General features: G+C 42.0%; 1 protein-coding gene across 5 annotated transcripts in view; it reads left to right on the plus strand.

The window, feature by feature from the left end:
• Nucleotides 1–19,433, plus strand: part of LOC102378998 (myelin-oligodendrocyte glycoprotein-like) — a 43,777-nt gene extending 24,344 nt beyond the window's left edge. For 4 of the 5 annotated variants that reach the window (XM_025193083.1, XM_025193082.1, XM_025193081.1 and 1 more), the window contains 6 exons: nucleotides 7,705–7,788; nucleotides 8,256–8,308; nucleotides 12,472–12,813; nucleotides 14,091–14,126; nucleotides 18,204–18,343; nucleotides 18,867–19,433. In XM_025193083.1, the coding sequence (XP_025048868.1) occupies nucleotides 7,781–7,788; nucleotides 8,256–8,308; nucleotides 12,472–12,813; nucleotides 14,091–14,126; nucleotides 18,204–18,313 (549 nt within the window). In that variant the 5' untranslated portion in view covers nucleotides 7,705–7,780 and the 3' untranslated portion in view covers nucleotides 18,314–18,343; nucleotides 18,867–19,433. Of the gene's footprint in view, nucleotides 1–7,704; nucleotides 7,789–8,255; nucleotides 8,309–12,471; nucleotides 12,814–14,090; nucleotides 14,127–18,203; nucleotides 18,443–18,866 lie in introns of all 5 variants that reach the window. The other variant, XR_003092020.1, reaches the window with a different exon arrangement.
• Nucleotides 19,434–27,818: the final 8,385 nt, after the last annotated feature.

Here is a 27,818-nt window from a genome sequence, read left to right on the forward strand (position 1 = left end):
GTGCCTCCCAAGTCTGGGGGGACACCAAGATTGCAGACAGGGGGGGTTCCTTCAGTGACCAATCGCCAAGCCCAGAACCACCAGCAGCAAACACCAAGATTGCAGACAGGGGGGGTTCCTTCAGTGACCAATCGCCAAGCCCAGAACCACCAGCAGCAAAACCGGCGAAAACGGAAGTATGCTTCTGGCGGCACTTCCGGTTTCCCAGCTGGTGCACGACCAATCTCAGGGGGTGCATGTGCACCCATGTGCACCCCCTATGCGTCGCCAATGGCATCCCTAAAAGGACCTTCCCTGCAATCCTGTGGCCACTTAGTTTCGTTTTGGGGTGTTTTTGTGTTGTTGGTTTGGGGTTGGGGGGTTTTTTTGGGGTGGGGTGGAGATTAAGACCTTTTGGGGAGGGACCTCATAAAAAAAAAAAATTTTTTTTTTTTTAAATCCAAATAGACTATATCTACTGGATCCCCTATGCCCACATCCTTGTTAACACCCATAAAGAACTTTTTCATATTAAGGGGAAATAAAATAAAAAAAAGTTCTTGGAAGGCATTCCCCTTCATTTTTCTAAAAAAAAAAAAAAATTAAAGAGCAATTCCAGTGTAAGAAATATAGAATGTGTGGAACAGATGAGGCAGGGACAGCGGAAACTCTTAGGGGAAGAGAAGGGAATCAAAAGAAAAGAGGAACTGTTTTCTGGGTTGCCAGAGACAGACACGACAACGGAACAGAGTTCACTTCTGGTTTCTCTTGAAAGTTTCACAAAGAGGCATAAATAAGACTATCCCACATAATAAGCATCAGGATCCAAGTCTAACCTAACAGGCATGAGACGGGGTTTGGGAGAAACTATGTGGTGGAATTCTATTTGCAAGATGATTTTTTGCAGGGCCCAATTAAACATTAAGGCTCCATGGGTTTCAGAAACCTAGAATGATTTCTATCAGAAGTGTACTGGTAGCTGATTTGAGAACACATTAACCTATACCTCTTATGCCACATGAAGTTGTTCAAAAGTAGTTTCTCTCTAAAGGAACAGAGAAAAGGGACTTCTTACCATGTTTTTTCTACAACAGATAGCAAATCTAGGAGTTATGTGCCATATGTAGCAAGTCTGCTTAAATGTACACACCCCCCCCAGTATATATAATAAAAATATATGAAATGTGTTAAAATATACTATAGTTTATATATATTAGTGTGTGCGTGCACTATAAAATGGACAGAACCCCATTTTAAAATGATTTAGCCACTGCTCATTAAAGGTAAAGAATCAAGTTAACCTTGGAGATAGAAGTCCAGGACAGGCAACAGCAGCTTAAGGTCCCCTATACACTTCTATTCTCAGAGAGAAAGAGCAGTTTGGTATCCATGCCCCTTTAAGCATTTGCATTTCACTTGAAATCCTCTACAACTGGCATTTACATAGTGATTGTCACTAACTCTGGGTGTATTGAAAATTGCACCCAGACCAAACATTTTACAGAAGTGACTGAATAGCCCTGACAGCAGCAACATTTGGTCACCACCAGTCAAGGCTGCCTTACAAAAAAACTGTCATATTTGGACAGAAATTACACAAAGAAATGGGTGTGCGCACAGCTCGGGACACAGAAAGTTACTCAGAGAATTTCAAAATATAACAAACCCTCACTCAGAAAACCAAAGAGCATGACCCAGGAGCTAGAACAGGATGATCTCTGTGAAGCATCATCAGCTCTAGGATTTGCTTTACCCTCACTTTGGTTTGACCCACCTAGATTTTATTATCCCGAGTGCAAACCATTTTCCCTAGTTTTAGGGACTGATGTGCAAAACATCAAATAGGAGTTTTAAAAGCAGGGAGAAGTTTATTATAAGGTTGAAAGGAAGAGTAAATCTGAGTTCTCTACAACCCTGCCAAAAAAAAAGTAGTCAGTGCATGTGATAGGCTCTGTAATAGCTTTGGAATCTGTGCAGAATATAATTTACTGCTACTTAGTTATTCCTTTTCAGTTAAACATCTGCTTTACCACACTGATGTCTGAAATAGTCTCCCTTATGAGTGACCTTTTAGAGACAGAATATGGTCCAGACAGCTTGGACCACAAGTAAGTAACTGGAAATTCCAAGAGCATGGGGAAGTCCAGCAAGCACCTCCACTTACTCCATATAATTGGCTATGATCAGAACAGAAGTTTGAACAAATTATGCCAGCTGGGTACCTTCAGAGCTTAGCATAACACCCCTTTACAAGGCTACTGAAAACCAGAGCAAATTTACAGACTTTAAACTTCAGCAGATTATGTCAAAAGTTAAATTAGCTTCTGGGACTGTGGGAAAGAACAGCATAGGAGCACAAGCCCATCCATCCCACAGATGCGCCAAGCTCTGCTATAGTATACACGAAGATTCAGTCCCCAATCTGGAGTTGACCTGTCAACTGGTTACATTCTATAGCAGTGATTCTGAGTCAGGATGCCATGAGCTCTGGGGTGCCATCCAATATTAGCATTGTTACATGTCCAAACATCTACATATGGTTCACAAGAAAAACCTAGAGGCTGGACCCAGACGTGCAGGCACATGTAGTTTGTGGCACCGCAGACCTCTTTGTGGCACTACAAACTTCATGCCCAGCACATTAAAACGTGCCCTACACTGCAAATTTGCAATGCAAGGCCAAAATTTGCTACCAGGAAACCCCAATAGCAAAAAAACCTCGCAAAAGAGTGGCGTGGTACATGCCACAGGAGCACTTGATGGCAGACATGGAGGTTCAGTCCTCTAGGGAGATACTTTGGCTGCTGGCAGAGCATCACCCCTCCTCTAGCTCCACCCCAGCTCCTTCAGCGCATAGCCATTTCCCCAAAGTAGGGCATTTTGCTCCACACCAAAACCCACGTACAAAGGTGTGTACAATGGCAAAAAGCATCAGCATACATTTGTGCTGCTGCTATTTTTGCTGCGGCAAACACATGCCCTTGTATGTGGGAACACACTCAGAGACTGCAAATAGGAATCCATAGTGTTAACAGCCATCTGACCTGCTGTGGTCTGAGTCCTTGGCAACCAAGGAACTGCTCCGTTACTTTTCTATAGTAAAAAATACAAGCAAAAGCTAAGAGCTGACATTTTCTGAACTGTACTTCGAGTCTAACAAGGTTGACAATCACCCATTTCTAGCATGCAGCTCAAGACAGCAGAGATCACTCTGAAACTGGATGCATCCATAGCAGCTTGTTTGCCAAGGCTCTCAGTAGCTGAAAAATTGCACTGTGCGATAGGTAGAATAAATAAAGCAGTACCTGCCAAAGCCCTGCCCACAACCTGGAAGTCCCCAGAAAGTTACCTCCAGATTAGTTAATCACATTTACTCCATGCTCTCTTTTTTTCTTTAAGGACAGTAGGATCTCCTATCCTTTTGGATTTTGCCCACTGTGTTCTTCACATGAGGTGCACCTGGGCCAACTTTGAACTGTTGCAAAAGCCACTCAAAGTGAATTTATCATTACCCTTATAGGTCCTCTGCATAGAAGAGAAGGCTGGGAATATTGCCAGGTTTCAGTATAAATTATTGAATCATCAGAGCTCTCTCCAAGAGGCTAGATGTTGAGCTCTATTTGTGCATTCAGCTTTCATGTTCCTCTGTTTAGATATCAAGGTAGAATGATTGCACAGATGAGGCAAGCAGAGGGGGTTGGGAACCAAAACTAAATGTCTTTTCTCCATCATGTTAATTGGAGTGTAGAAGTTCAGCATCTAAATCTTGATGTTAAAATTAGGAGAGAAAGCAGTACCTCAATAAGCCAAGCTGAATGTTTTACTTACCTTTTTTTTTTTTTTTAGTGGAAAAAGGTGGACAAATGTGTATGGTTCGAGATATCTGTCCCCCTTTCCCTTTATTCTATTTTTTGGGTACCAGGTAAACTTTAAATGCTGTAGTAATGCTTTTCCATTTATTAAATTAGAACAAAAAGCCTCCCTCCAGTTACATGATATGGTAATACAAGAGACTGACTTGCCTTTATGCTTCCTTGAAAATGCCACCCAATTTTTAACCCTGTGTTTAAAAAGTCTCAAAATTCCTTTATTAAGCTATAACAAAGAAAACATTGTTCCATTTTGCAATTTTAAGAAACATCAAGAGGAAGGGGAACAAGGGACTTAGAGCCAAAAGTTTGTTTGTTACATTTTATGTGATGTTTCAGAAACAAGTAGAAACAAGTAGGAAACTTCCATTGTAAATCTTGTCTAATTACATAAAAAATACTAACTACCTGAAATATCCTCCTAAACCTGCTCTAGGCAAGAAAGTGACACCATCTTAACTCAAGATGTTATTTTAAATTGATTTAATGAAACCCCCTTACTTAGAAACTTATTCCAAAGACTAATTATGGATCAGGGTTTTTGCCTTGGTCTAACCTTCATGAGTTTCTTTAAGCTACAAAGACTGAATCAAAAGCAAAGGGAACTCAGTCATCAGGAGAGGAGAAAGGGGAAGCGGGGAGGAAGCAAATGCCTGCACTGGCCAAGCCAGAAGGCTCAGGGTGCCCTGCACATCTCTCATTTCCCAGCATGCAGATCAGCCCAGGACAGCTGAGCAGGCCCATCCTCAGCTGGCTGTCAGGCACATGCCCCACAACCCCATGCAGTCACCAGACCCTCCCCTGTACCTCACCCTAGCTGGGTGGCATGGCAGCCGGGGGGGGCAGCTGGCAAGGGTGGAAAACAGAGCCCCCTTGATCTGGCAGATGGGGTCTGCATACTTCAGGAAGCTCTGCAACACAGCCTGCCCCCAACCCTGCAGACTGGTTCAATGATAGTCTGCATTTTGCTCACCCGTGCCTTAGAGGAAATATTGCAGCGTTCCCCACTTGCTGGCCCCCGTGTGCCCTGCCAGCTGGGCTGAGAACCAGAGGCTTTGCTGCCTCTGGACTGTAACAGCCTGGGGGCAGGAACAGCTGGCTCACTAACCTGCCTGCCCTGTGAGGCAGGGTTAGCAGGGAGCTGGAAAGCATCCTGGGATGCTAAGGGACTGTGAGATAACTTGAGTTGGGTGGGAATCTGGAACAGAAGTTTGATAGACTCTTTTAACCTAAACTGATTAAGTCTGATACTAGATTGTTCCAGCTCTATCTTAAACCAGGTCCCACCATTTTGCAATTGGCCTGCATGCACTGAACTTCTGTTCTGTTACAGGTTTAAACCAGTTTCCAATCACTTATATCAATTTACGTGTTACTAGTGTCCCTGGCCAAAATGTCTTCTTTCAATTTAACTGATCTAGGAAACCATTTAAAATTAAAATTAAACTGGAATAAATATGGTTTACACAAAAATAAAAAGATCCATGCATCAGTTTGCACTGTCATAGTTGAAACAGTGCAAAGCCAATTTAAGTTTAAAAAAGTAAGAACTAGAAAGTACCTTTAGATAGGCAACTAGACTACAAAGTGATAGATACCTTTCATGTGCTTAGGCTTGAGTAGGCCATAGGGGATGGAAAGCCAGGGCTAACAGGGCTTAGTACTCCCAAATGTGACTCCACTGTTTCAATACCACTGCCATGCCCTGCCACTACAGCGCCATGCCCAGCACCCCTACTGCATGCTGGCCCCTCAACGGCCCTCCAGGAGGAAGTGGTGGCCCTGGACTACCCTGCACTGGCCTCCACGCCCCCAGCCCCAAATAATATTTTCTCCTGCCACCACTGGAGAAGGCTTGCATTAGGAGGCTCCTTCTCTCTCATGAATATGGATAAACAAAATTGGGGAAAAGTCCCAAGAAGACGTTTCACAGAAGCAAACCAATTAGAGCTGTAAAGATTCAGAAAAAAGATAGCAAAAGCCCAGGCCTTAGAAATACACTGCCTTTGCATTACATGGCATGATAAATGGAAAGGTTGCCAAGTTTCAAAACACACTGAAGTCATCAGGCTTTGGAAAAGTGCCTAGTGAAAAGGAAAAAAAATAAATGACAACTATTAAAACAGTACTATCTCCTGTAGACTATACAGTTGTATCCTTTCTAGCAGATCTTTATTTGTTCTCAGGAGTCTGTTTTCCCAGCTACTACTACCCTTTTGCAGGCACTTGTCCCCCATGTAAAGTCCCTCCATAGGCATAGAATCACCACCATCCTTGGTCTGACCTCCAGTGGCTTGGTGCCTTTACTAAGATAACATGGGGGGAAGAAAGGGCAAAATGCTCAGGGAACATTGTCCTTGTATTATTTTACATATAAGGGAAGGCCATAGCATTCACAAACAGGAAGGAAAGCACAAGGATCCACCTATAAACATGCACAATAAGACATCTAAGATGGTTACAAACAAGGGTCTAGGTCCACATACCCAGGATGGGGCTTAGGGAGAAAGGAATCCAGTCAGGAAAGCTGCTCAGCCCACACCTAACATCGACTTGCTTCCCCCATAACAAAACACGAACAAATGAGAACTTGTATTCAGTAATTGGTAACAAGTTACTCATGCTGGGCATGAAGAGTTTTTCCAAGGCTGAGGAAGGAAGCTGCTTCATCCTCTCAGTGCTTTCTGAGCTCCCCAGCTTACTTTGCCTTAAAGAGGGCGTCACAATCCCTAATTTAACCACTGGCATTTTGCTTCAGCTTGAAATGTTCTGTACCAAGAAACTGTTAGTTTCCCATGAGTCAGCTTTCTCTGCAACCCAGCCTATTGTCATGCAGGAGGGGTGGTGTAAAGGAAGTCAAAAAAGATTTGCGGATGGAATCAATCCCACCCTGCCTCTGAAAGATGAAAAAGCTTCTCTCTCATAATTTGCCTGGGCTCTTTCTACTGCTGGCTTCTGCCTTCAGATCAGCCCAAGCAGCCACAAGATTCAGGACAAAACATTGCAATATTGAAGACTATATTCCAAGTACTAATGAAATTATGCATAGTTAGGGTTAGCAAAACAGAGGAGGGAAAATGGTAAAAACAGGCCTCTCTTACAACTCATCTTTGGAACACAAGTACAAGAATACCAGTACCGTTTGTTCACTGCTTCTTTGGGGGTTTACTCTAAAGGCCATATCTACTCTTGGAAGTCGCATGCATAATTCACCAGCAGCAGCAGATGACAGTGTAGTTTGTGGCAGGCTTTGGCCCCATGTCATTGACTCACCAGTATCTGCTCCACAGCCCTCCCTGCCCTAGTACCACTGAAGAACTACTATGTTTCTAACATTTGCTCCTCCTTGAATCATAAAGGTTTGGGGGGAAGTGCAGTGTCTTCTCTTTGGCGGGGTTGCGACAATCTTGAGAAATGAGGATTGGTTCAATTTAACCATTATAAAAAGGGGAGGGGGAGGGGAAAGGGGAATATACTAGGGAGTTCGCTTAAACTGAAGCAGTCCATGCAGCTTTAACTGCACCTGCAGATGTGCAGCTGGTTCAGTGCTTGGCAGAGTCATTTAGTCTAAGCAGTGCACTAAACGTGGTGGTTAAACTCTAATCCCAGGTGGATGTCTCATAGGCAGCCCCATTATGGGCTGACGATCCACGCTTGGGCCTCTGGAGAGTTGTGAATCTTCCCCATCCTATATGGTGCTAAAAAGTTAAAACTCCTTCATTTTATTTGTAGGGGAAAGAGAGGAATCAAAACATAGTAGTATAGCAAATTATGATAACAAGAATTTCCTTCTCTCTCCTTTGGCTTAAAGTCCTGACAGCAGAGATCATGTCTTTCTCACCTTGTTATTCCACAGAGGCATCACCATTCTATGAGGAGGCACACATGGAAAACTTAATGAAGTGAGAGGATTTGCAGCAACTGGTGCAAAAATGAAGAGGTAACCTAGTAACCCTTTTGATGCATTGCAGCTGGTCAGGTGGTGGAAGCATTTGCAGAGTTAGTTAAAAATAGTAATGACAATTCCTGGTGTTTCAGCCTTGATCAGACAAACACAATAAAGATAAAACAGACTGGGTGCACCAGATCCCCGCCCCCCCAAACCCTCACCCCCAACAACAACAACAACAACAAAATAAAACCCACAATGTGGGAAAGTTTAGGTCTAGAAAGAAAAAAAAAGCCATGACTGACATCTTGCTCCCCACCCGCAACCCCAGTTGTAAAAGAATGCAACTGAGATCCTAAACTATGACATTTATAATAGTTTGTATATAGATAATAGCAATATGCATGGTGTAGGCTAGAGGTGCAATTTAACAAGTACCAAATGTATTAGATTAACAAAGCAATTGTCCAAGTTGCAGAACCAAGACCATTCTAAATTTGTTTTCTCTTATTACACAGGGCAGGTGTCCTTCACTTGATCACTTGCTTACTACTGTGGTTTGTACCTGGTGGTAAGTATACCACAACCTGAATTACTGAGTTTTTGCATATGTAGCTACAAAGTGCAGATTAACATATTTTTGGTTCTCAGAGCATTGTTAATGTTACAGGTTCTGAATGTACATGTCATAGTCCAACCAAGTGCAGGGGATCTGGACCCGATGATCTGTAAGGTCCCTTCCAGCCCCTAACATCTATGAAATCATTCTGAATTGCACTCCATAGAATCAGCTCTCTTAGATCTGTTTCCTCAACAAAGAAGATCAGGGAAAAGACAGGAGCATGTGGCACTTCAAAGATTAATTGGTTTGGTGCCACCCTACCCTGCCTTCAGACTAACATAGCTAACTACCTCTCTCTGATTATTTCAAGTGTTCACTGTATCAAGTTATTGGACTCAGTAGAGGGAATAACAGTGAAATATGAGTGCCTGATCCAAAGGCCCCTGGCGCTTCATAATTTATGACCCTATATAAATGCAGTGCGCCATACTATTACTGGATTGAATTATTGGTAAGAGCTGGGTGGCTGTTTGGAAGGCCTAACCCCAAACATGAAGAATTTATACTTAAAAAGAAAATTATCTGCAAGGTAATTGGCATATGAAGTAACTTTTCTGTTTGGAACAATTATAAAAAGGCTTGCACCATTATTTTCCAAAGGCTTTGCAATAGGTCAGGGGAGGATTCCCTCATACAGGTTTGATCTGTCTCACCATGCTAAAAACACAATTCTAATTTTTAATACACCTTGTCAGTCCCCATGTTGTGAGGTGAGAGCGTTTCTTTTGCCAAATAGATACCACCTTAACTGATGCATGGGTCACGGCAACCCACCATTAAGACACTGGAAAGTTTAATAAAACTTCTGATTCACTCTTCCTTTGAAGCTGTTTAAGTTCAGTTCTTCTGAATGAGGTGCTGAGCCTGCAGATGCTCAGATCTGTCACACATCCCATGTTACATTTAAGAGTAGCATAGAGTTTTTAGGGAAATGAGATATTACTAACCCTCTACATGACACAACTTAAGCAACCAAAGAGACAAGGAAGAAGTGCACTATGCACTACTTTTAGCACTGAAATGGATTGGTGTTTTGTCCTTTATTGCAGGCGTATTTTCTGTTCCACTAACCTCATGAACTGTTAGACACATTGCCTATTACATCCAAAAGACACATTCAACATTGCTCGTTTCTAAAACCTTCTTTCCTCTCCCCACTTCCCATGCTTATAATTATTTGCTTCCCCATTTTCTACTGGATTTGCATTGACACACAATAGTGAACCAGGGGACATTAATGCAGTACTGTAATACTTATGACAGAACAGGAATCCCAGAGGATTATGCATCAGAATACAATAATAAAAGCATAACAAACTCATCTTCAATTTGACCCATTAAAGGTCTCACTAGTGTTAACAACAACAACTCTTTTTTAAAAAAGATTCTTATCTGGAAGAACTGCTGAATCCAAGAGTAAACACTATATCTGTACATCCACTGTTTCCAGGGTTGCGAGTGGTGTACAATGTTTTTTGCATATAGAGCAAAGAGGACAAGATGGAAACGGCAGGGATGAGAGAAAACTGTAGTCTAATAGGACGCTACTCACCCCACCTTGGAGCCTCCAGCGCTTTGCTACTGTCTGTCCCAGAATTCAGTGCAGAAGCACCATCTCTTGGCTATGAACTTCTCCAGCTTTATTCCTTCCAAGGGAGGAAGGACCCAGAATAAGAGGGGGGAAAAACGAGGAACTCAAAATAGGATCCTTTGGAAAGTCTCTGGCAGGGTACCACTCTTTTACACAGGCCCAATCTTTATCTAAGCACTTTCAGTCAGTCTCTGCAGATGTAGTCATCCTCTTGAAGGAGACTTGCCCATCAGCAAAATAGCCAAAATTCCTGGCTACAGTGAAGCTTTTCCTAGAGGAAAGCAAAAGCTAAACTCCACTCATCTTCCTGGTCAATGCCCAGCTGAGCAAGTCCCTCTCTCCTTTTAACTCCTCCTCTGACACCAACTGCAGGTGCAACAGGGCAAAAGCAACTGGACCCCCTGCCCTCCATCATCCCTGTCCTGGCTAGTAAGGGCTTGCACACTTGGTGACAGGGGGAACAGCAGCCAGGAAAGGTTCAAGTTTGACTGACCTTTGCATTCATTTCTCATAACAAACACACCCATGGAAATTACAATATATTAAAAAATCTGGAAGACAAGGTTTAAAAAATTAATAGGATCAGGAATCATACTGGGCACTTCCCCCTTTCATTTGTTAAACCCACTTAGCATGGTTTGTCTCAGCTTTGGACTGCATTTGCATTTGGGTGTGGAGACTCTTTTTTACAGTCTCTGCTTGAGTCCATCATCTTTAGAGAGCACCCATATAGAAAGCACAGAGTTTCACTCTCTCACACTCCTTCAGATATCCCCATGGCAGAGGGCACATCCCTAAATACATAGACCTGCTAAAATTCCAGCTTTCTGGGGTTTTCATAGGTCCTATGAATAAATGTAACAAACTAAAACAGAGTGAACTATTCTGGACTCCCATAGAGTATAGATGCAGAAGCCATTGTAGGTGCCTAGGATGTGGCACAATTTTTAAAAGACTGGTCACTTAGTTAGCTCTACTGACCTGTTTTTTTCTATTATTGATTCTCAAATGTGGTCATATCACTTCCAGATAAATAGCTGCAATGAACTCTAGTAGTGAGCAAACCGACAGGTATTTATTAAAGGACAGTTAGCCCCTCCAGGGGCCATCAGTTGCCATAATCCTATTCAGACTGTAGGCCAGGCCCATGGAGAACAGGAAACTCAATCCCCTGTATCAAAAAGGAAGTGCAATAGCTATCTTTACCTTTTGTTAAAATCCATACTATATCATAGAAAATAAGCCTCAAGACGGATATTTTCCAAATTTAGGAGCTAATAAAATTTATCAAGGATAATTCCATTAAAAAGTATGAGGCACCCAGGTGCTGCAATTAGTAGGAGACTTCAAAATACCTAAGATAAACGTAGAAGGTACAGTAGATTCCTCTTATTGGAACCACTTTGGGAAATGGTGATTTGATTCTATTAACCAGCTGATTCCATTAAAAGGAGACCCGTTTTTTTAAAACGACAGATACTCACTCCTCCCCCACAGCCCCCTAGCCTTCCTCAGGCATCTCACCCCTCCTCTGCCCCCCACAGTCCCCACAGCCCTGCTGGTGCCCCTTGCCCCCACCCACAGCCCCCTGACCCACCAGCCCTGCCGGAGGGGGGCCCCAGCTGCCAGGGACCCGAGTCCACAGCCCCTTTACCCCGGCAGGAGGCGACGGCTGCTGCACTGGAGCAGAGCCCAGCTCCCCACCTGCTGCTGGTCACTGCGGGCTTGGGTGAGGGAGGTGGAGCCAGCTCCCCAGTGTGGCATACACTCCTGGAGGGACAGGGAGGGACCCATGCCCCACAAATCTGTGCGTGGGGTGGGGGTGGGCATGGGCAGGGAGGGCAATGATGTGGGATTGCAATCCTCAAAGCTACCATGCACACAGGGAGTTCATTGTCAGGGAGCCTGGCACCCATCCCACTTCCTGCTGGGGTCCCAGCCCTGCCCAACTCCATCCCTCCCTCCCTACGGGGGCTCAATTCCCCGCCCCTTCCACCCCACCACACTTACCTGTGGGAGCTGCTCTCCAGGCTGTAAAGTACATGCCCATGGTGCCCCCTGCTTGACTGCCCTCCTCCCGCTCCCTCCCTTCCGCACCCAGCCCCCTGCAGGCTGGAACTCTGCCAGTCTGCAGAGGCCTCCTCACAAAGCTGCAAAATCCCCAGGCTTCTCTGGTAAAATGATCCTAAAACCCAAAACTTGTGATTCTAATATGAGTGATTTTTACATGTAATAATATACAAATGGTTTTGGTTTTCCCATGTTGATTCAAATAAGCAGCTGATTCTATTAACCAATGATTCTATAAAGCGGAATCCACTACATCTACTACTGGTGGCAGATAGCTTCTGTTTTCAAGGTGTCAGAAGTTGGTACGCTACCATTACAGTCAATGATAAATTTAGATCAAAAGTTCTGAGAGGTAAGAAATAGAAAGTTCAGGTGCTCCAAAGTTCTCAGGAGTTTTCTTTTGACACTATCAACCTTTTTTCTCACACAGCATTTTTTATTATTATTACAGTGCTTCCTCAACCAACTTTGTACCAAGCAATCAATGGAGACACTGCTATTCTGCCTTGTGCCAATCAGACATCTGAAAAACTGGACATGAAGAAGTATTCAATATACTGGCAGATTGAGTCATCAGTAGTGCATTTTTTTCATAATGGGGCAGAATCACTGAACAATCAGCTTAAAAGATATCAGAACCGAACCAGGCTCTTTTTGGATCAGCTGGAGCATGGTAACTTTTCTCTAATACTCTCTCAAGTTCAGCATGGTGATGAAGCTGTGTATACCTGCATCTACAGAAATGGAGAGACCAGAGCAATAGGGAAGCATGCAGTTAGACTGAATGTCTCAGGTAAGACTATTAACAGTTGAACTTAAAGGGAGGGAGCGAAGAGGGATGATTCTCCACTGAGCTTATTGTAATGATGGAATTGCATGTTGCTTCTGCTAGGGATGATTACAGTTTTTCAAATTTAAGTTCCTCCAAGTTTTAATCTCTCCAGTCTGTGATTTTATTGGAAGAATGAGATATGGGATGAGGAAGGAAAGATGGAGAACATTTGGGAAGCTTCAGGGTTGCACATCTTTATAGGATCCAATGGTCCAAAGAAGGATCCCACCCACTTTCCCCTCTTTAATGACACTGACAAGAAAACATACCTCAAACTTTTTCCAGAATTTGGACATTGATATTTACAAATGCTACTGAGTACACCCTTTCCTTTTGCTACTGGAAGGCATGGGGAATGACAGTCAATGAAGCAAGATTAGCTTGACCTGCATGGGCCAGAGACAAAGCACAGTGGAGCTGATGAAAAGACTCACTGATATGAGTGCAGAAAAAGAGTCTGTATACTTTCAGATTAATTATTTGCACCTTTGCACCTGTGACTTTATCTGAGTTGCTGAAAAGTAAAGAGAAAATCCATTGTACAGAAAAGGAGGCAGCAAGGTCAGTCCATCTCAATAGCTCATGGGACACAGACTTAATTAAATATGCAATAAAGATCTTTTCTTCTGTATGAAAATAAGTGAGGTCGTGACAAATACTTGAATAATGCTGACTACTTATACTGCATAAAGATTGTAGTTCTCTAGGAGCAGAGCTGGAAAAGATAATAATTTTTGGTAGCTGAATACAAAAATAGTGGGGGTGGGGAAGCTAACATTGGGAAAAACAAAATACAGTTGCTTCAGTGTTTTATGTAACACAATATCTAGAATTTTTTCTTCAAAAGATTATATAAACTGTCCTAAAACTTATTTTTTTTAATTAGGTCCATTTTTCAAGGGAACATGATGTTTTGAAATAAAAAATCTAAGTGTAATTTGGAAAGCCTCAAAATAAAACATTTTGTAATTTCCAAAGTGAACCATTTTGTTTGTAAAAATGTAAAATGTAAAAATAAAATATGTTGAATTTTAAAATGATTTTTATCCCATATCTTTGGCCAAAGCTATTAATCAAATTTGACCTTATTTTGTGAGCTGTTTTGCGATATCCAAAAAAAGTCTGTTCCTTGGCAAATATACCAAAAAAATCTTCCCAGCTCTGTCTAGGAAACATATTTCTTCATCTTGCTTATATATACATGACTAACTTGAATGTTGTTCTCTTTCAAATTCAAGATATCCAGCCAAAAGAAGGGAATTCTCTTTACCTTGGTAAGTTATACACTACTGAAAAAGCCATAGGGTAAGCTAGGGTTTCCTTCACCCCTTATTTGTATGACTCATTATGAGCCCTTCTAAGCAAGGGAGGCCCAATAAAGATTCAGTTTTGTCTCTCATTGGCAATACTCCTTACTGATCCCAACAAAATGCCGTTAGGAAGTACACGGGTTCAGCATGGGAAAAAAAAACTCCTATTTGCTTCCTAGATGAGAATACATCTACCACTAGAATAGTCCAAGCTCATAATAAAAAGAATTACAGTGCCAGCAGCCACTAGCCCTTACTTTTTTTGTTGTTGTTGCTAATATGGCACACGTATGTACACACGTTCAAGCGAATGGGCAGCCACTGGGGTTTTAGAATGGACAAAAGAACTTCTCCATAAATACCCTTAGTTTGGATGAACTGTTAAATCAAAAGGTTTGGAAAGGCACTTGGGTAATATATTAATAGATGCCTTAATAATACTTAGGGCAGATGTCTTCATGTAAGTCCTTGCAAGAAAAACTGAAATGGTTCTTTTCCTGGTACAGTTCTGTAGTACAATGCAGCTGCTAAATTCTAAACTTATTTATTTACCTTATATAATTGGCTGCACTAGGGTCCTTTGTAGAAACTTCTTGATCATGTGACTTATGACATCTGAATCTGAGTTTTGCAGATACATTAGTTTTATAAGAAGAAAATTAAATGCTTTGACCCTTGCATGTTTGTCTCCAAGTACTTCCAGAACATCAAAGACAAGACAGGGTGCTGAGTTTCTAGCATAGGAGAGCTAGTGGAGAATAACTGTACCCTATTTTCTTACACCCCACCCCTACCCCGAATAGCATGCACCTTCTTTTTTGAAAGGCAAAAAGAAGAAAAAAATATTTTTTCGTAAGTTATGGATGCACAGAGCAGGGACAGGGCCTAATCTTTAACTGACTCATTTTCCCTTTCCTCCTTAACTAAAGCTGAAGCCTTTGCTGCTGCTGAAGATTAGTCTCCATGGGTGGATCTAAGATTTTTAAAAAAGATAAATAGTCTCCCGGGCTGTGAAATAGGAGGAGAGAGGCCATGAGCAGCTAGCAGGCAGCAAAATTGCCCTAAAAAGGTTAACTTAATTAGAGGAATATCAAGACTATTCAAAGGAGAGATGATCATTAATCGTTAACACCTCCGTAGTGAAAAGCAATGAAACATTAAGTCAACTGATTTCCTCAGTTGCCTGGGTAGTAATACCACAGCTGCTGCAGCGTAGAGCAAAAATCAAAGCAAGGAGCTTCTATCCTGGGCAGAAAATTAGCTTCCCTATTTAATACACATACTCTAATTTGGGGGTGTTGATTTGGGTAGAAAATGCATATTGCATGTTAGGAAATATGGTACGTTAAGCAAATGTCCTCCAGTTCTGAGCTATCTTCCTCAGTAAATTCTCTCCTTCCTATCCTAATTATGGCCTAAAGAAGGAGTGGCCAACTTGCAGCTTGGACAACCTGTGTGTGCGCCATGCAATAGATAATGGAGGGGACAGAGACAGCAGATAGGGCAAGAAGCGGAAAGAGCAAGAGATCATATAGGGGCTGCAGGGCATGAAGCAGAATGCATAGCAACAGATTGGGAAGGGAGTTCAGAGCGGGAACCAGAAGAGAGAGCAGGATGACAGGCAGAAGAAAGGGAAAAGGATCAGCGTGGCACTTGGGGAGGGTATGTGATTATTTTATGCCACTCTGCCAAAAGGGTTGGCCCCCACTGGCCTGAAGTATTGATGTTAGCTTTTCAGATTCCTAATTTGCTTCATAAAACTATTACATTTTGTGAGGCATCCTTACTGATTTAATGTTAGATCAACAACATAGTCAATTCTCGAATCAGTAGCCCTGAACTGGTACAGCTGACAAAGCATGCACACACACACCATGACATCACTGTCAGGCCACAGAAAAAGAGAGAACACCAAAATCTTAAACAAACGCAAAGAAATACATTGTTTTTTGGTCTCGTTAGAAGAAGCAGCTCTCAACTTAGTAGGTCACTTGCAATAAGCATCTTTAAAATTGCAGGAAATGGCCCTCTCAAAATTTAAAAATCAGCAAAAAGTACAAAATGCAAAAGTGCTCCTGACCCAACAGCCTCTCAGAGGACAATGGGGTAATTTCAGAGTGCTGACCTTCATCTTTAATGTTGCTCCTTGCAGTCGACTAAGATACAAAGTTACCAGACCAAAATAATAAATAAATAAGAGCTAAGCCAACAAGACCTCTCTTGCTAGTTACATTCCACATGAATGATGACGAGTCCCCCAGGGGTCACATTCATTTGATGGGAAGGGAAAATTTCCTGGCAACAGCAAAACTAAGATACAGAAATAGGGAGGAAGAAGAGTAGAAGTTCATGCTCACATTCCTTTATTTTAAAGGAGAAATATGTAATAGAGCTGGTCAAAAAAATTCCTGACAATTTCTCCTCCTCCTCCAAAACAGAAGCATTTTTTTTCAGATAGATTTTTTTTTTTGTGAGAAAATTCTGGTATTTTGTAATGAAGTCTCTAAATAAATAAATAAATAAATAAATAAAGCTTAGCAGTTGTCTCCAATCAACAGTACATGGTATCAAGTTTTATGGCAGAAGCCTGAAATGTCAAAAGAAAGTTGGGACAATAAAAATAAAATTCCTGGAAAATGTTGATGAGTGCAGAAAGAAGTTCATTCACTAGCTTCAATTTTTATATTTCCATCAGTCACAATTATCCCCATTTGCTGAAGCCTGTCTGGCATTCAGACTCTTTCTGGGAACCACCTAATACAGTGAGATGCCTGATAAGAACCTGTACTTTTCCTTTAGTTACCAAGAGTTCAGGCAGCTATTCACTGTTTCATGTGTGGGGAGAGGCCATAATCAAATCAAAACAAACACATACCTCCCCCCCTCCAAAACATCCTTTTGTTTTTCTTTTGTCATTTTTTTAAACTCTCCAAGATCCTATTCTATTCCTAGGATGGTTGTATTGCCACTTTTGGGCTCAGAGCAGACCCTTTCTAGTCTAATAGCAACTTGCTTAAGCTCTAGTCTGGATAGAAAACTCATTACAATCTTATACCTACATGCTAAAGATATATTGAGGATGAGCAGAAATTAAAGAGTTGTACACATTATGTTTGTACGTAATATGTCTTCTGGGAAGGGGATGGGGAAAAAGAACAATCTGACAGTTGTAAGTCATGTTACTTAATACACTGTTCTGAGGTCCTTTGAGACTATAGCCATAAGATCAGCATATAAATCTATATAGAACACAACCTGGTCTTTACAGAGAAGGTCTATGACCTAAGTAGAATAGGAAAAATGCCTTTATCCTCTGGAATTTATTTTTAAAATGTGCTCTTTGAGGACTGTAAATAGAAGTACTTGATCTGGGACCCTAAGCAGAGAAAGGCCATTTGTGCATTTTATACTTTTTTGTTTTAGGTAATGTTAGCCCATTAAGGTATAAACAAATATTACTGGTGTGGAAGTGGAGAACACTTTAATGTATATTAAAAAATCCAAAGCATAAAGAAATTACCACAACCAATGTGCTTTATACATTTATATATATTGTCTTGTACATCAGTCTTATGGAGGGAAAAAGATTCTGCTGCAGTCCTATATCCTGTATCTTTACTGATGAACTCCAAAAGCTGTATGGAATTTTTCAAATGAGTTAAAATGCAGATGAGCATGCAAACTTTAAAAAAAAATTCCCTTCATAAAATATAGCTGTTTCAAATTTACAGTGATTTTTACTATCACGCACTTATTTTTTAGAGCTGTTGTGAAATACCCATTTGTATTTTGGGAGGGAAACTATCCCTACTATTCAAGAATGACTAGCTTTGTCCAGAATAACTGAATCCAGAACTAGTACAATATACCCCCAGTACCTAGGCAGGAAAGGAGCAGGCTGTTGACCTTATTTGTGTTTCTGAATCTGACACAAATCTGAACTAAAAAGGTGGCAAACATCTGAAGTGGACAGCCTAGGAAGTCTTTAAATAGGGAATTATTGACTACTGATTGTACACATACATTTTTTTTTGCTCTTAGGTCAACCTTCACATCATCCTAATTGCAGCAGCAATGCAAAGGACTCAGATGCGTTTGTTTTGTCTCTTCACCTCCTGGTGGTAATAATGGCTTGGATTTTACGATTGTGAATACAAACTTTCATCTTCAACCTTCTCCCAGTGAGTGACTTCAAACTGAACCCTTCTGTGTGGTTGACTATCACTGTTCCAGAAGCCACAAATGAGGCATTGATACTTGAGAAAAAGGTCACACTTTAGGTACCTGCATCCATATTTTGGTGCTCAGACAGGGGGCCTGAATCTTCAGAAACAGCAAACATCAGAGATTATGAGCCTGGCTTTTCTTTCACCCATATTTGGGAGCCTATCTTTAGCCATCCGCATGTGAAAAAATTGGTAATGATAGTTCTCTTGTGCTTTTGTTGTAATTACTATTTCAAATCACTGAGTCTTACAATACTATGTCACATTATAAAATTGTTCCTTACTGTGGTTATTTTGCATAAGATTCCATATGTTTCGCAAAGAGAGAAATGAAAGAGTAGAAAGGGTAGCTGCTCTGCATGTCAGATAAAGTGGAAGTAGTAGAATTGGTTGTGAAAATCAAGAGTGGAAACACTGTCACAGGAAATTTTGAGGCTGTACAATTGTAGCTCATATTTCTGCTCTTTTATGTGTCTAGGTCATCTATGATCCCTCCTTCTCCTTCAAAAAGAAATACTCTATTCACTCAATAGGAAGAGGAGTGATGGTGGAAGGCAATGAAACATTTAAAGCAAGCAAGTGCAGAGGAAGATGATCCCACCAACAGATCAGCCAGACTTTAAAAGACATAATCTGGCATTTTCATCCCCTCTTCCTCATAGAACATAAGTTAAATACAACCAGTTGACAAAAGTCTGAAGTTCTACTTGGTCTGGATGCAAGCAATCCCATGACCATTGACACCTAGTTACTAATTCATATAGGATGTATTTAAACAAACAAAACAGGAATACAGAATGATTTAAGCGTCCAAAGTTTAGGAATGATAATTGTCTGGATTGCACTGGTCTGTTCTTTGGAATGCTCCATGCAGGAAACTAAAGAAGATATCTCTCCATGTTTAAGGTTGAAATTAACTTCCTGTTGATTAACTTCCTATTTGGACCTGGACCGTTCTCAGTGGTGGCAGATGACAGAACAAGAAGCAATGGTCTCAAGTTGCAGCAAGGGAAGTTTAAGTTAGATATTAGGAAGAACTTTCTCAAGAGAACGGTAGTAAAACACTGGTACAGGCTACCTAAAGAGATTGTGGACTGTCCATCCTTGGAGGTTTCTAAGACCCAGCTAGACAAAGCCTTGGCTGGGATGATATAGGTGGGGATGATCCTGCTTTGAGCAGGGAGTTGGACTAGATGACCCCCTGAGATCCCTTCCAATCTTAATTTTCTATGGTTCTATAATATCAAGAAAAATTGCATAACCTGTGGGATAGCCCGCTACCATCATGACTGCAGTGCTGGATAATTTCTTACCAAGGTTGGAGTAACGTCAGAGCATCTCAGAGGGGAGGAAAAGTAGCTCACAAGAATGTACTGTGAGCAGCTTGGTTTTGGATGAAGTCATTCTACACTCCTTTACAAACAAGATACAACTGTACTTGCTGGAAAAGAAAAAAAGGAAACAAGAGACCTGCTGCTCCTTTCTGCAGCCTTTGATGAAAGAGATTTTCAGGGAACAGAGACAGATACCCCTAGTGTGGGGAAAAAGCTCATGAAAATCTCTGCGCCTGAGTCACGGCTGGAATCAAACAGAGCCAGTATGTACATATACTGAAATGATAGAGGAGTAGTTGGGTATAAAGGCTATGTATCGATTTAACAGAAAGATTTGTTTTAAAATATGTATATATTTGTAACGTCTTCCATTGTCTTATCTTCCACATGTTGTTTGTTGTCATAAAGCATAAGCTCTTCAAAACAGAAGTTAGCCTTCTACTAGAAGGAAAATAATAAATAATGCAGTCACATGCCATACCAGCTCTTCTCTGGCAATCTCATCAGTTTCTGTAGAACTTAAAACCTGTTAAAAAACACCACCTACCTCTTCTGAGTGCAAACATAACCTTCAAAAGTGGAACCACTTCAGGACAGTCTTCCTGTGTCTGCTTGCATGCAAACCACAACTCAGAGGTGTGGGCTGCTGGCTTTCACCTCAACAATCACATGCCATGTGGCAATAACTTAAAGGTCAAGCTCTTTAAAAAAACATTCAGTGCAGGAACATAAAATGTGACACCCCCCCCCCAAACTGCAGATGCAATTAGTATCATTTTGTACTTGCATGGGTTGCTTGGGCAAGCAAATGGACAGACACCTAAACAGTGGTTTGCTTGTATAATCTACCATGCATTCACAACAGCCTAAGCAAAGTGTAGACAATACAAAGCTGCAAGAGTTTTTGAAGCTAAGAGGAGCCCTTCCCTTTTCTTTCTTAAAATTATCCCAAAGCATTGGCATTGCTAATTACTTATCTTCTGATAATAGACTGTCAATGTCTGCTGGCTCCACAGGCTGCAATTTTGGGATGCTACAGTACCATTCCTAGTTTTTCTTCAACACTATGTTGTAGCCAGGGTTCGAATTACACTTTGACTCTTGCCCGGGGGGGGCAGAGGGCTGCCCATCATGATGCCCTAATAAAATCAGAGCCCCCTCCCAGGTTATGTTTTTCAAATCTTACTGGGGGGGCTCTCATCTCTTTGGGGGGGGGCGGCTCAGCCTCCCCGCACCCAGTCCCCCATAATTCAAACCCTGTTGTAGCTCGGACAGTAAAGAAGTTTTTCCTTATGTCCAGCCTGAAACCATCTTGGAGGAGCTTGTGACCATTTGACCTTGTCATCCCTTGGGGCGCTCTGGTGAACAGATGTGCCCCCAGATCCTGATGCACACCCCTTATATACTTATAGGCAGCCACCAGGTCCCCCCAGAGCCTGTTTTTCTAAGCTGAAGAGTCCCATGGCTTTCAGCCTCTCATCATAGGGCCTGTTCTCCTGCCCTCTGATCATACACATGGCTCTCCTCTGGACTCTCTCAAGCTTTTCCACATCCTTTTTCAATTGTGGAGCCCAAGATTGGATGCAGTACTCCAGCTGTGGCCTCTTCAAGGCCGAGTACAGTGGAAGGATGACATCCTGAGATTTGCTAGAGAAGCATCTATGGATGCAAGCCAGAGTTTTGCTCATTTTACCAGTTGCAACATCGCATTGGTGGCTCATATTCATCTTGTGGTCAGTCATAGCCCCCAAGTCCCTTTTGGCCATGGTGCTAGCAAGCGTAGCACTGCTGAGCATATAAGCATGCTGTGGGGTTTTTTTCCCCTGAAGTGGAGTACCTTGCATTTTTTAGTGTTGAATGTCATCAGGTTCTCATCCGTCCATTTTCTGAGCCTGTCGAAGTCAACTTAGATCACCAGCCTATCCTCAGGCATGGATGCTTTATCCCAAAGTTTGGTGTGATCGGCAAACTTGGCCAGTCTGCTTCTGACACCAATGTCTACATCGTTAATAAAGATGTTAAAGGGTATAGGCCAAAGGACGGAGCCTTGGGGGACCCCTCCTCCCCTCATGACTTTAATCATCGTAAAATGCAAATGAACATATCACCAAATAGCAGTTCATTTTCTTAGCTATTACATTATTCTATTGTAAATAGACTTGCCTGTTGTAACTAAATGGTCACCAGAGACTTAAGTTTCAATGTTATGTGTAAGGAGTAATGCAATAAATACACTAGCACAAAGTCAATGCAATTATACATCAAAGTGTGGGATTTTCATCATTATTTGAGAACAAACTGAGTTAATCAGCATATGCAATTCTCTCTTTTTGCAATCACCATCCAAGCCAAGCAAGTGAACTGGAAAGTTTTAAAAATAGATATTAAAAAAAAAGTGGAAAAACACACACAGTGACTAGTCTCAAAGCATAGCCTTGTTCCATTTGGGTTTGCTTCCGGACAGTTTTAGGCTCTCCCCATTTCTTCCTACAGCAGATTACTTCCACTTACAGGATTCTGACAACCCAAGCCATCATGGGAAAAATGACTTAAATGTAACTTCCTTAATTCTGCAAGAGAATTAACACCAAAATATATTACCTTCTTTTCAGCCAATGCAGACCTTTGAAGAGGGGAAAGAACATAGACTGGGAATCAAACCAAAGTCCTCTATGTATCCGTATTAATAAAAAATGCACTCTTTAAATGTGGAATCTGCCGTCAGATGGCTGCCAGGGTTTTTTGTTTTGTTTAGTTTTGTCTTTTTTACATAAGTAATGTTCATTTATATTTTTTCTTAATGTGTTGCTTTTTGGACTCTTATGTAAGAGTTGCACATTTGAAAGATAATAGCTGATTTTTAGCTGAAGAAAATCTCTGTCCTGGAAGACTGTTCAGAGAGTGCCCCCTGCTGGTAAGCATTCTGAAAATGGTTTTCATACTACAAACTAGAGTGAAAACGAGAGGAAGCCTCCATCCTTACTCTCATTTCTACTTTTAGAAACAAAGCACAGTTCCCAAATATGGAACTAAGGCAGGCCAAAGTTTCTAAATGCAAATAAAATTTTATCCATGGGCTCAGGCTGGCATACATTCTCCAAGAAAACATTATGAACATTCATGTAGAACATATGCAGAAAATGCATGCTAACATTATACTAAGTCATCCCCTTCAGTCTTTACTGAAGACTTCATGCTGTCCAGGGGCCAGTCATTGCATATGTAAAGATAACCCTTCCTGTAGGAGCAAAAAGAATATGTATGTATATGTGTGTGCTGTTTGTTTCTGATACTATCAGATAATAAATTGTATTTACTACAAACTTAGGAGCTACCTAACTAGTGGCCAAGCTTCAAACAGCCACAAGTTCACAGAGAGGGGAAAACCCATCCTACAATTAAAAGAAACATGTTCTCTTCTTATTGTTTTGCAAACACATGTGGAATTTCCATCTAGTCATTGGCTGAGAGCCAAAAGGAAATTAAAGCCTGTGCCAGCAACAGGTTTCAGATCAGATCCTACAAGATCCAAGACAAGAAAACCTGTGTGCCCCCACACACCCAGTTTTGTGGTGTGCAATTAATTAGGATGACAAGCAAATAAAATTAACTTAATTCTTGTGTATGGCTAATTCATCCTCAGCCCCATGGGGAGATTTTAAATTACAGCTATTGTTGAGGGAAAGCTGAGGTATCACAACAAGTTGTCTTTGAAATTCCATACATACCAAAGTCCTGGGAAAAGTGTCATCCCTAGACACTATATGGATGGCTCCATTGTTCCTAGGCACAAACACAGAATCATAGAAATTAAGGGCTGGAAGGGACCTTAAAAGATCATCAAGTCCAACCCCCCTGCTCTAGGCAGGAATATAGCTGAGATCAAATGATCCCAGCAAGGTGTCTGTCCAGTCTCCTCTTGAAGACTTCCAAGGCTGGGGACTGCACCACCTCCTTGGGAAAGTCTATTTCAGATTCTGGTCACCCTTACCGTAAAGAAATTCTTCCTTACATCTAACCTGAAACCATCCTCTACGTCTCGAAGCCTTGATCACTGAGGTGGTTGTTTGGGTAGCAAAGCCCCACCTCTTGACAGCCTTGAAGAGGCTGCCCATGACCTTGAACTTCTGTTGCTAAATACATATTGGCAGGTATGTATTTAGAGACCTACCCACCAAGGGGATATGCACTTATCAAACACTGTTTTTCAGAATGTGTCAATTCAATACCAGTTTGGATTTTTTAGGGGTTGTGTGTTTATTCCCTGATACACAGCACAGTAATTCCTCCAGAAAGCCACAAAGACAGGCATCACCATGTTCAAGACTCTGACTGACCAAAGAAGGCATAGGTGGGCATTGCTCCAATTTGGGTGACTAGGGTCAGTGAAGACTGAGAGGACTGCAAGGACAGACACTGCTTTGATGACCAGTTATCTCATTCTACAGGAACAAGTTACAATGTGATACTAAATTTTTATTCAAAACACTTCCCCCTTTCTTAGGAAGGCCTTATCTGTCTAGCCATAGGAAAAGAAAGCTTTTGCCAGCTGAAAGACTCCCTGCCTCTGCACTACAGCTATCACCACCCAAACCATACCCACTATACAAGTCATGTGCATAAAAATATCCTACTGTAAGTGCAACCTCACTGTAGTTAGTAGTACTAAATGCATCCACACGAAGTCAGCCTCTGAGGACCAAAAACTACGAGTGAGCCCAGGTTACAGCAGTCTTGTAGGACAGTGGTTCTCAACCTTTTTCCTACCAGCCTGTCCCAACCTCCAGTCCCCTGCACCCCCAAGGTCATGCTGGTGTCCCTCACTCCCAACCCATAGCCCCTGCTCTCCTCAGCCCTGGCGGAGGGGTCCCCAGCTGCCCCCATCCTGCTTGGGCTGGAGCACAGTGGCTACAGCAGCTCTGGCTCATGCAGGCAGCAGCAGAGCAAGTCTGGCCCCAACACAGGCTGGAGGGAGGAGGAGAGGTCTGTGGCACCCCCCTCCCTGAGCTGGGGCTCCCACACTGTGCCAGGCAGCCTGGTCAGGGCCCCTCCTGCCCCCCAAGCAGCATCTCCCGACCACTCTGCCCCTACAAGCACGGGCACCGGCCTGAGTGCCACCAACCTAGCCACGCAGCTCCCTCTGCCCCTTCCCCTGCTGGAAGGGGCAGGCGCCTTCCCACTGCCCCTCTGCCTGCTGCAGCTCATGACCCTTTGAAATATTCTTGCGACCCACTTCTGAGTTGTGACCCACAGATTGAGAAACGCTGCTGTAGGAGATAATATAGCAGTATATGTAGATGCAGATGTTCTCTCACCAACAGAGAGTATTTATGCTATATTCAAGACACTAGTGCTTCCCAGCCTTTGTTTGCAGTTCCCTCCCATTCCCCCCCCCCAACCAACACACACACTCACTGATTGTGCGCTTTTTCATGGGAACCTACCAATGTTGCAGTTTCCACAAATATTGCCAATTGTGTAGGTTCCAATTTATAACATCTATACAAATGACCAACCTAAACCAGTCTAAACAGTGTGCACCTGCTGGCTGGCATTGCTCCGCCTGACATCAGAAGAGCGGTGGCCAGCAGGATAGAATGATCAAGACAAAGTGAAGATGTGAGACGCCCACTGATGACCATGCCACAGCTCACAATGTCTGAAGTCATGCAGAAGCTTCTTCACCAGCACCCAACCTCTCAATGCCACATCAAGGAGACATGACTACAGATGTGGAACGAGAGGCTGAAGAAAATCCCTGACAGCAAAAAAATGGACATTCCAGCGGCCGAGCCCTTACCACCAGGGGCTGAAGAACCATGGCAAAAATGGTGATGTCTCAACCACCCACATACCAGAGCTGGACACTCCAAGGAACTAATGAAGAAGTGAGGCTATACCATTGGTTTAACCACCAGTGACTGCGGCACAGAGCCTCAGACTATGCAACACATGCTTGAAGGCATGTGTGCCACCTGCTGCAATGCCCACCACTTGTAGGCACGTATACAATGAAAGATCTCACAAAGTACAATAAACCAGCACAAGCACGTAACAAAATGGTCAAATGTGGTGTGGAGACACAAGAAGATGACCTCCTCAGCTGAACATTGGGGTGGACATAGATGGTCAGAACCCATCTGGGCTCAACCACCCACCCACTCCCTGACCAGTGAGGGTCAGATGACCCTCTACCCCTTCCTAAAAAAAAACCTGACTTGGAAGAGGAAAGTGTCTGAGCAACCAGGCTCAATCTCTTACCTGCGCTGCTTTACCCTTAGCTTGTGTCTCCACTGGCTCTCCGACAGATTCTCTGGCTACCTATCCTGGCTTGTGCATAGACTCAGAGTCTGGCCTGATCCTTTGGCTCCCTGACTCAACTCTGGTTTGAACTCCTGGATAAATGACCCAGCTGGCCTCCTGACCCCATGCTCTGCCTGACCCTCTGGCTCTCTGACTTGGCTCCCAAGATAGAGCTTCCTGGCTCCCCCCCACACAGATTCTGCATGCTCTCCTCAGATCATGGTTGCTTCTTCTGACCCTGGGTGACCCCGAGTCCTGGCTGCCCATGGCCCAGTATGACACCTGATAGTTAACTACCATCTACAGGCAAATAGTGTTTTTCAAGACCTTTCCAATGCTGTTCATATAATATTCCTTTTAACTTCTTACAATGTAACACATACATTCAAGACTACAAAATAAATAAAATACAGGTCCTCTCTCCCCCCAAATGCTCTCACTGACTCAGGGTCTAAAGATATTTTGAACACTTTATTACACTTAATAAGGTTCAAACCTCTCCTTCTCCCCATGGAGTTAATCAGATGTCTGTAAAAATAAGGTAATACCATAATAAATTCACAAGACAGACATATGGAAGCAACTTTTATTTGTCATCATTTGCATGACTGTGATTTACTCTTCATTTCTCGCTCATTTGACAGCCAGCAGTTTCCTACAAAATCTTCTGCACACACAAAGCCAGCATTGTACAAATCAATGCAGTAGGCAGTTTATCCTACACACACAAATATATATTCACTCAGTGATACAGTTTGTACGTAGCTCTTGCTTTAGCTGCATACGTGCTAATGACAGAATCCCTATGAGAGAGAATACTATCTTTAAAAAAAGATCACAGTTTAAACAATTAAGGTAATCAATGACAATTTTGCATGTTCTTGTGGTGCACTCAGAACCTCCAACTACACCAAATATTTGCTTTGGAGACAAAAAGGATCTGTTTTTTTAAAAAAAAGGAAAAGCACCTCTCCCAAGGGAGTGCCTATCTTTTCTTCATCTGAGGATCGGTTAAACAAGGTTACAAGCCAAAATCTTTTTTTTTTGTAAAAATTTTTAAAAAAAAGTCATTTTTAAACAAACTGTACTAAATCCCTGTTGATTTCCAGTGAAGGGCAGAGAGTATTTCAGCCCAAGATCAACAAATAAACTCTGAAGTCTGATGTAAATGGAAACTAAATGAGGCTTACTGATTTATGAGACACACAACTAAAATACTCATTAACCACTAGCATTTCACTGAACATGACTCTCATGAGTTTTTATTAACTTTATGTATATCATGTCACTGCTGTAATACACCAGCCAGCAGACTTTTGTGGCCAGGTCAAAACAATTGTTTTTAGTTTTCCTAATTGGGGCAGTAGGCCTGAAGAGAAAATAATTAGTATATATACTCAGCTTGTCACATTAGTCAGTCACCACATTAAATAGAGTATGTGGAGGCCAAAATTTTTTTTAAAAAATCCTCAAAATCCATTTTGTGATCTTTGAATATGGTCATCCTAGGAACTGGGACTTCTGAAAAAAATAATTTCATGTATGTGGCTTAAAATTCCTGTTGAAGATGTAACTCGGGGCAAGTGTGTTTTAAAGATAGCATTTGTCATAGAAAAGGGCACAATATTAAAGTTAAGCCAACGTTATTTGCCTGTGACTAGGGAAAAGGACTCTTTTGTCTTCTAGTTTAGTTGTCTATGGAAGAGAATGTGCTGTGGGCTCATATGGAACAAAGTTAATATTCAAGATGAAGACAGAAAAAGAAATAAAAGCAGAAGCAAATGAGAAAATGT

This window comes from Alligator sinensis, unplaced genomic scaffold (genome assembly GCF_000455745.1).
Source record: "Alligator sinensis unplaced genomic scaffold, ASM45574v1 scaffold1162_2, whole genome shotgun sequence".
Classification (NCBI taxonomy): Eukaryota; Metazoa; Chordata; order Crocodylia; family Alligatoridae; genus Alligator; species Alligator sinensis.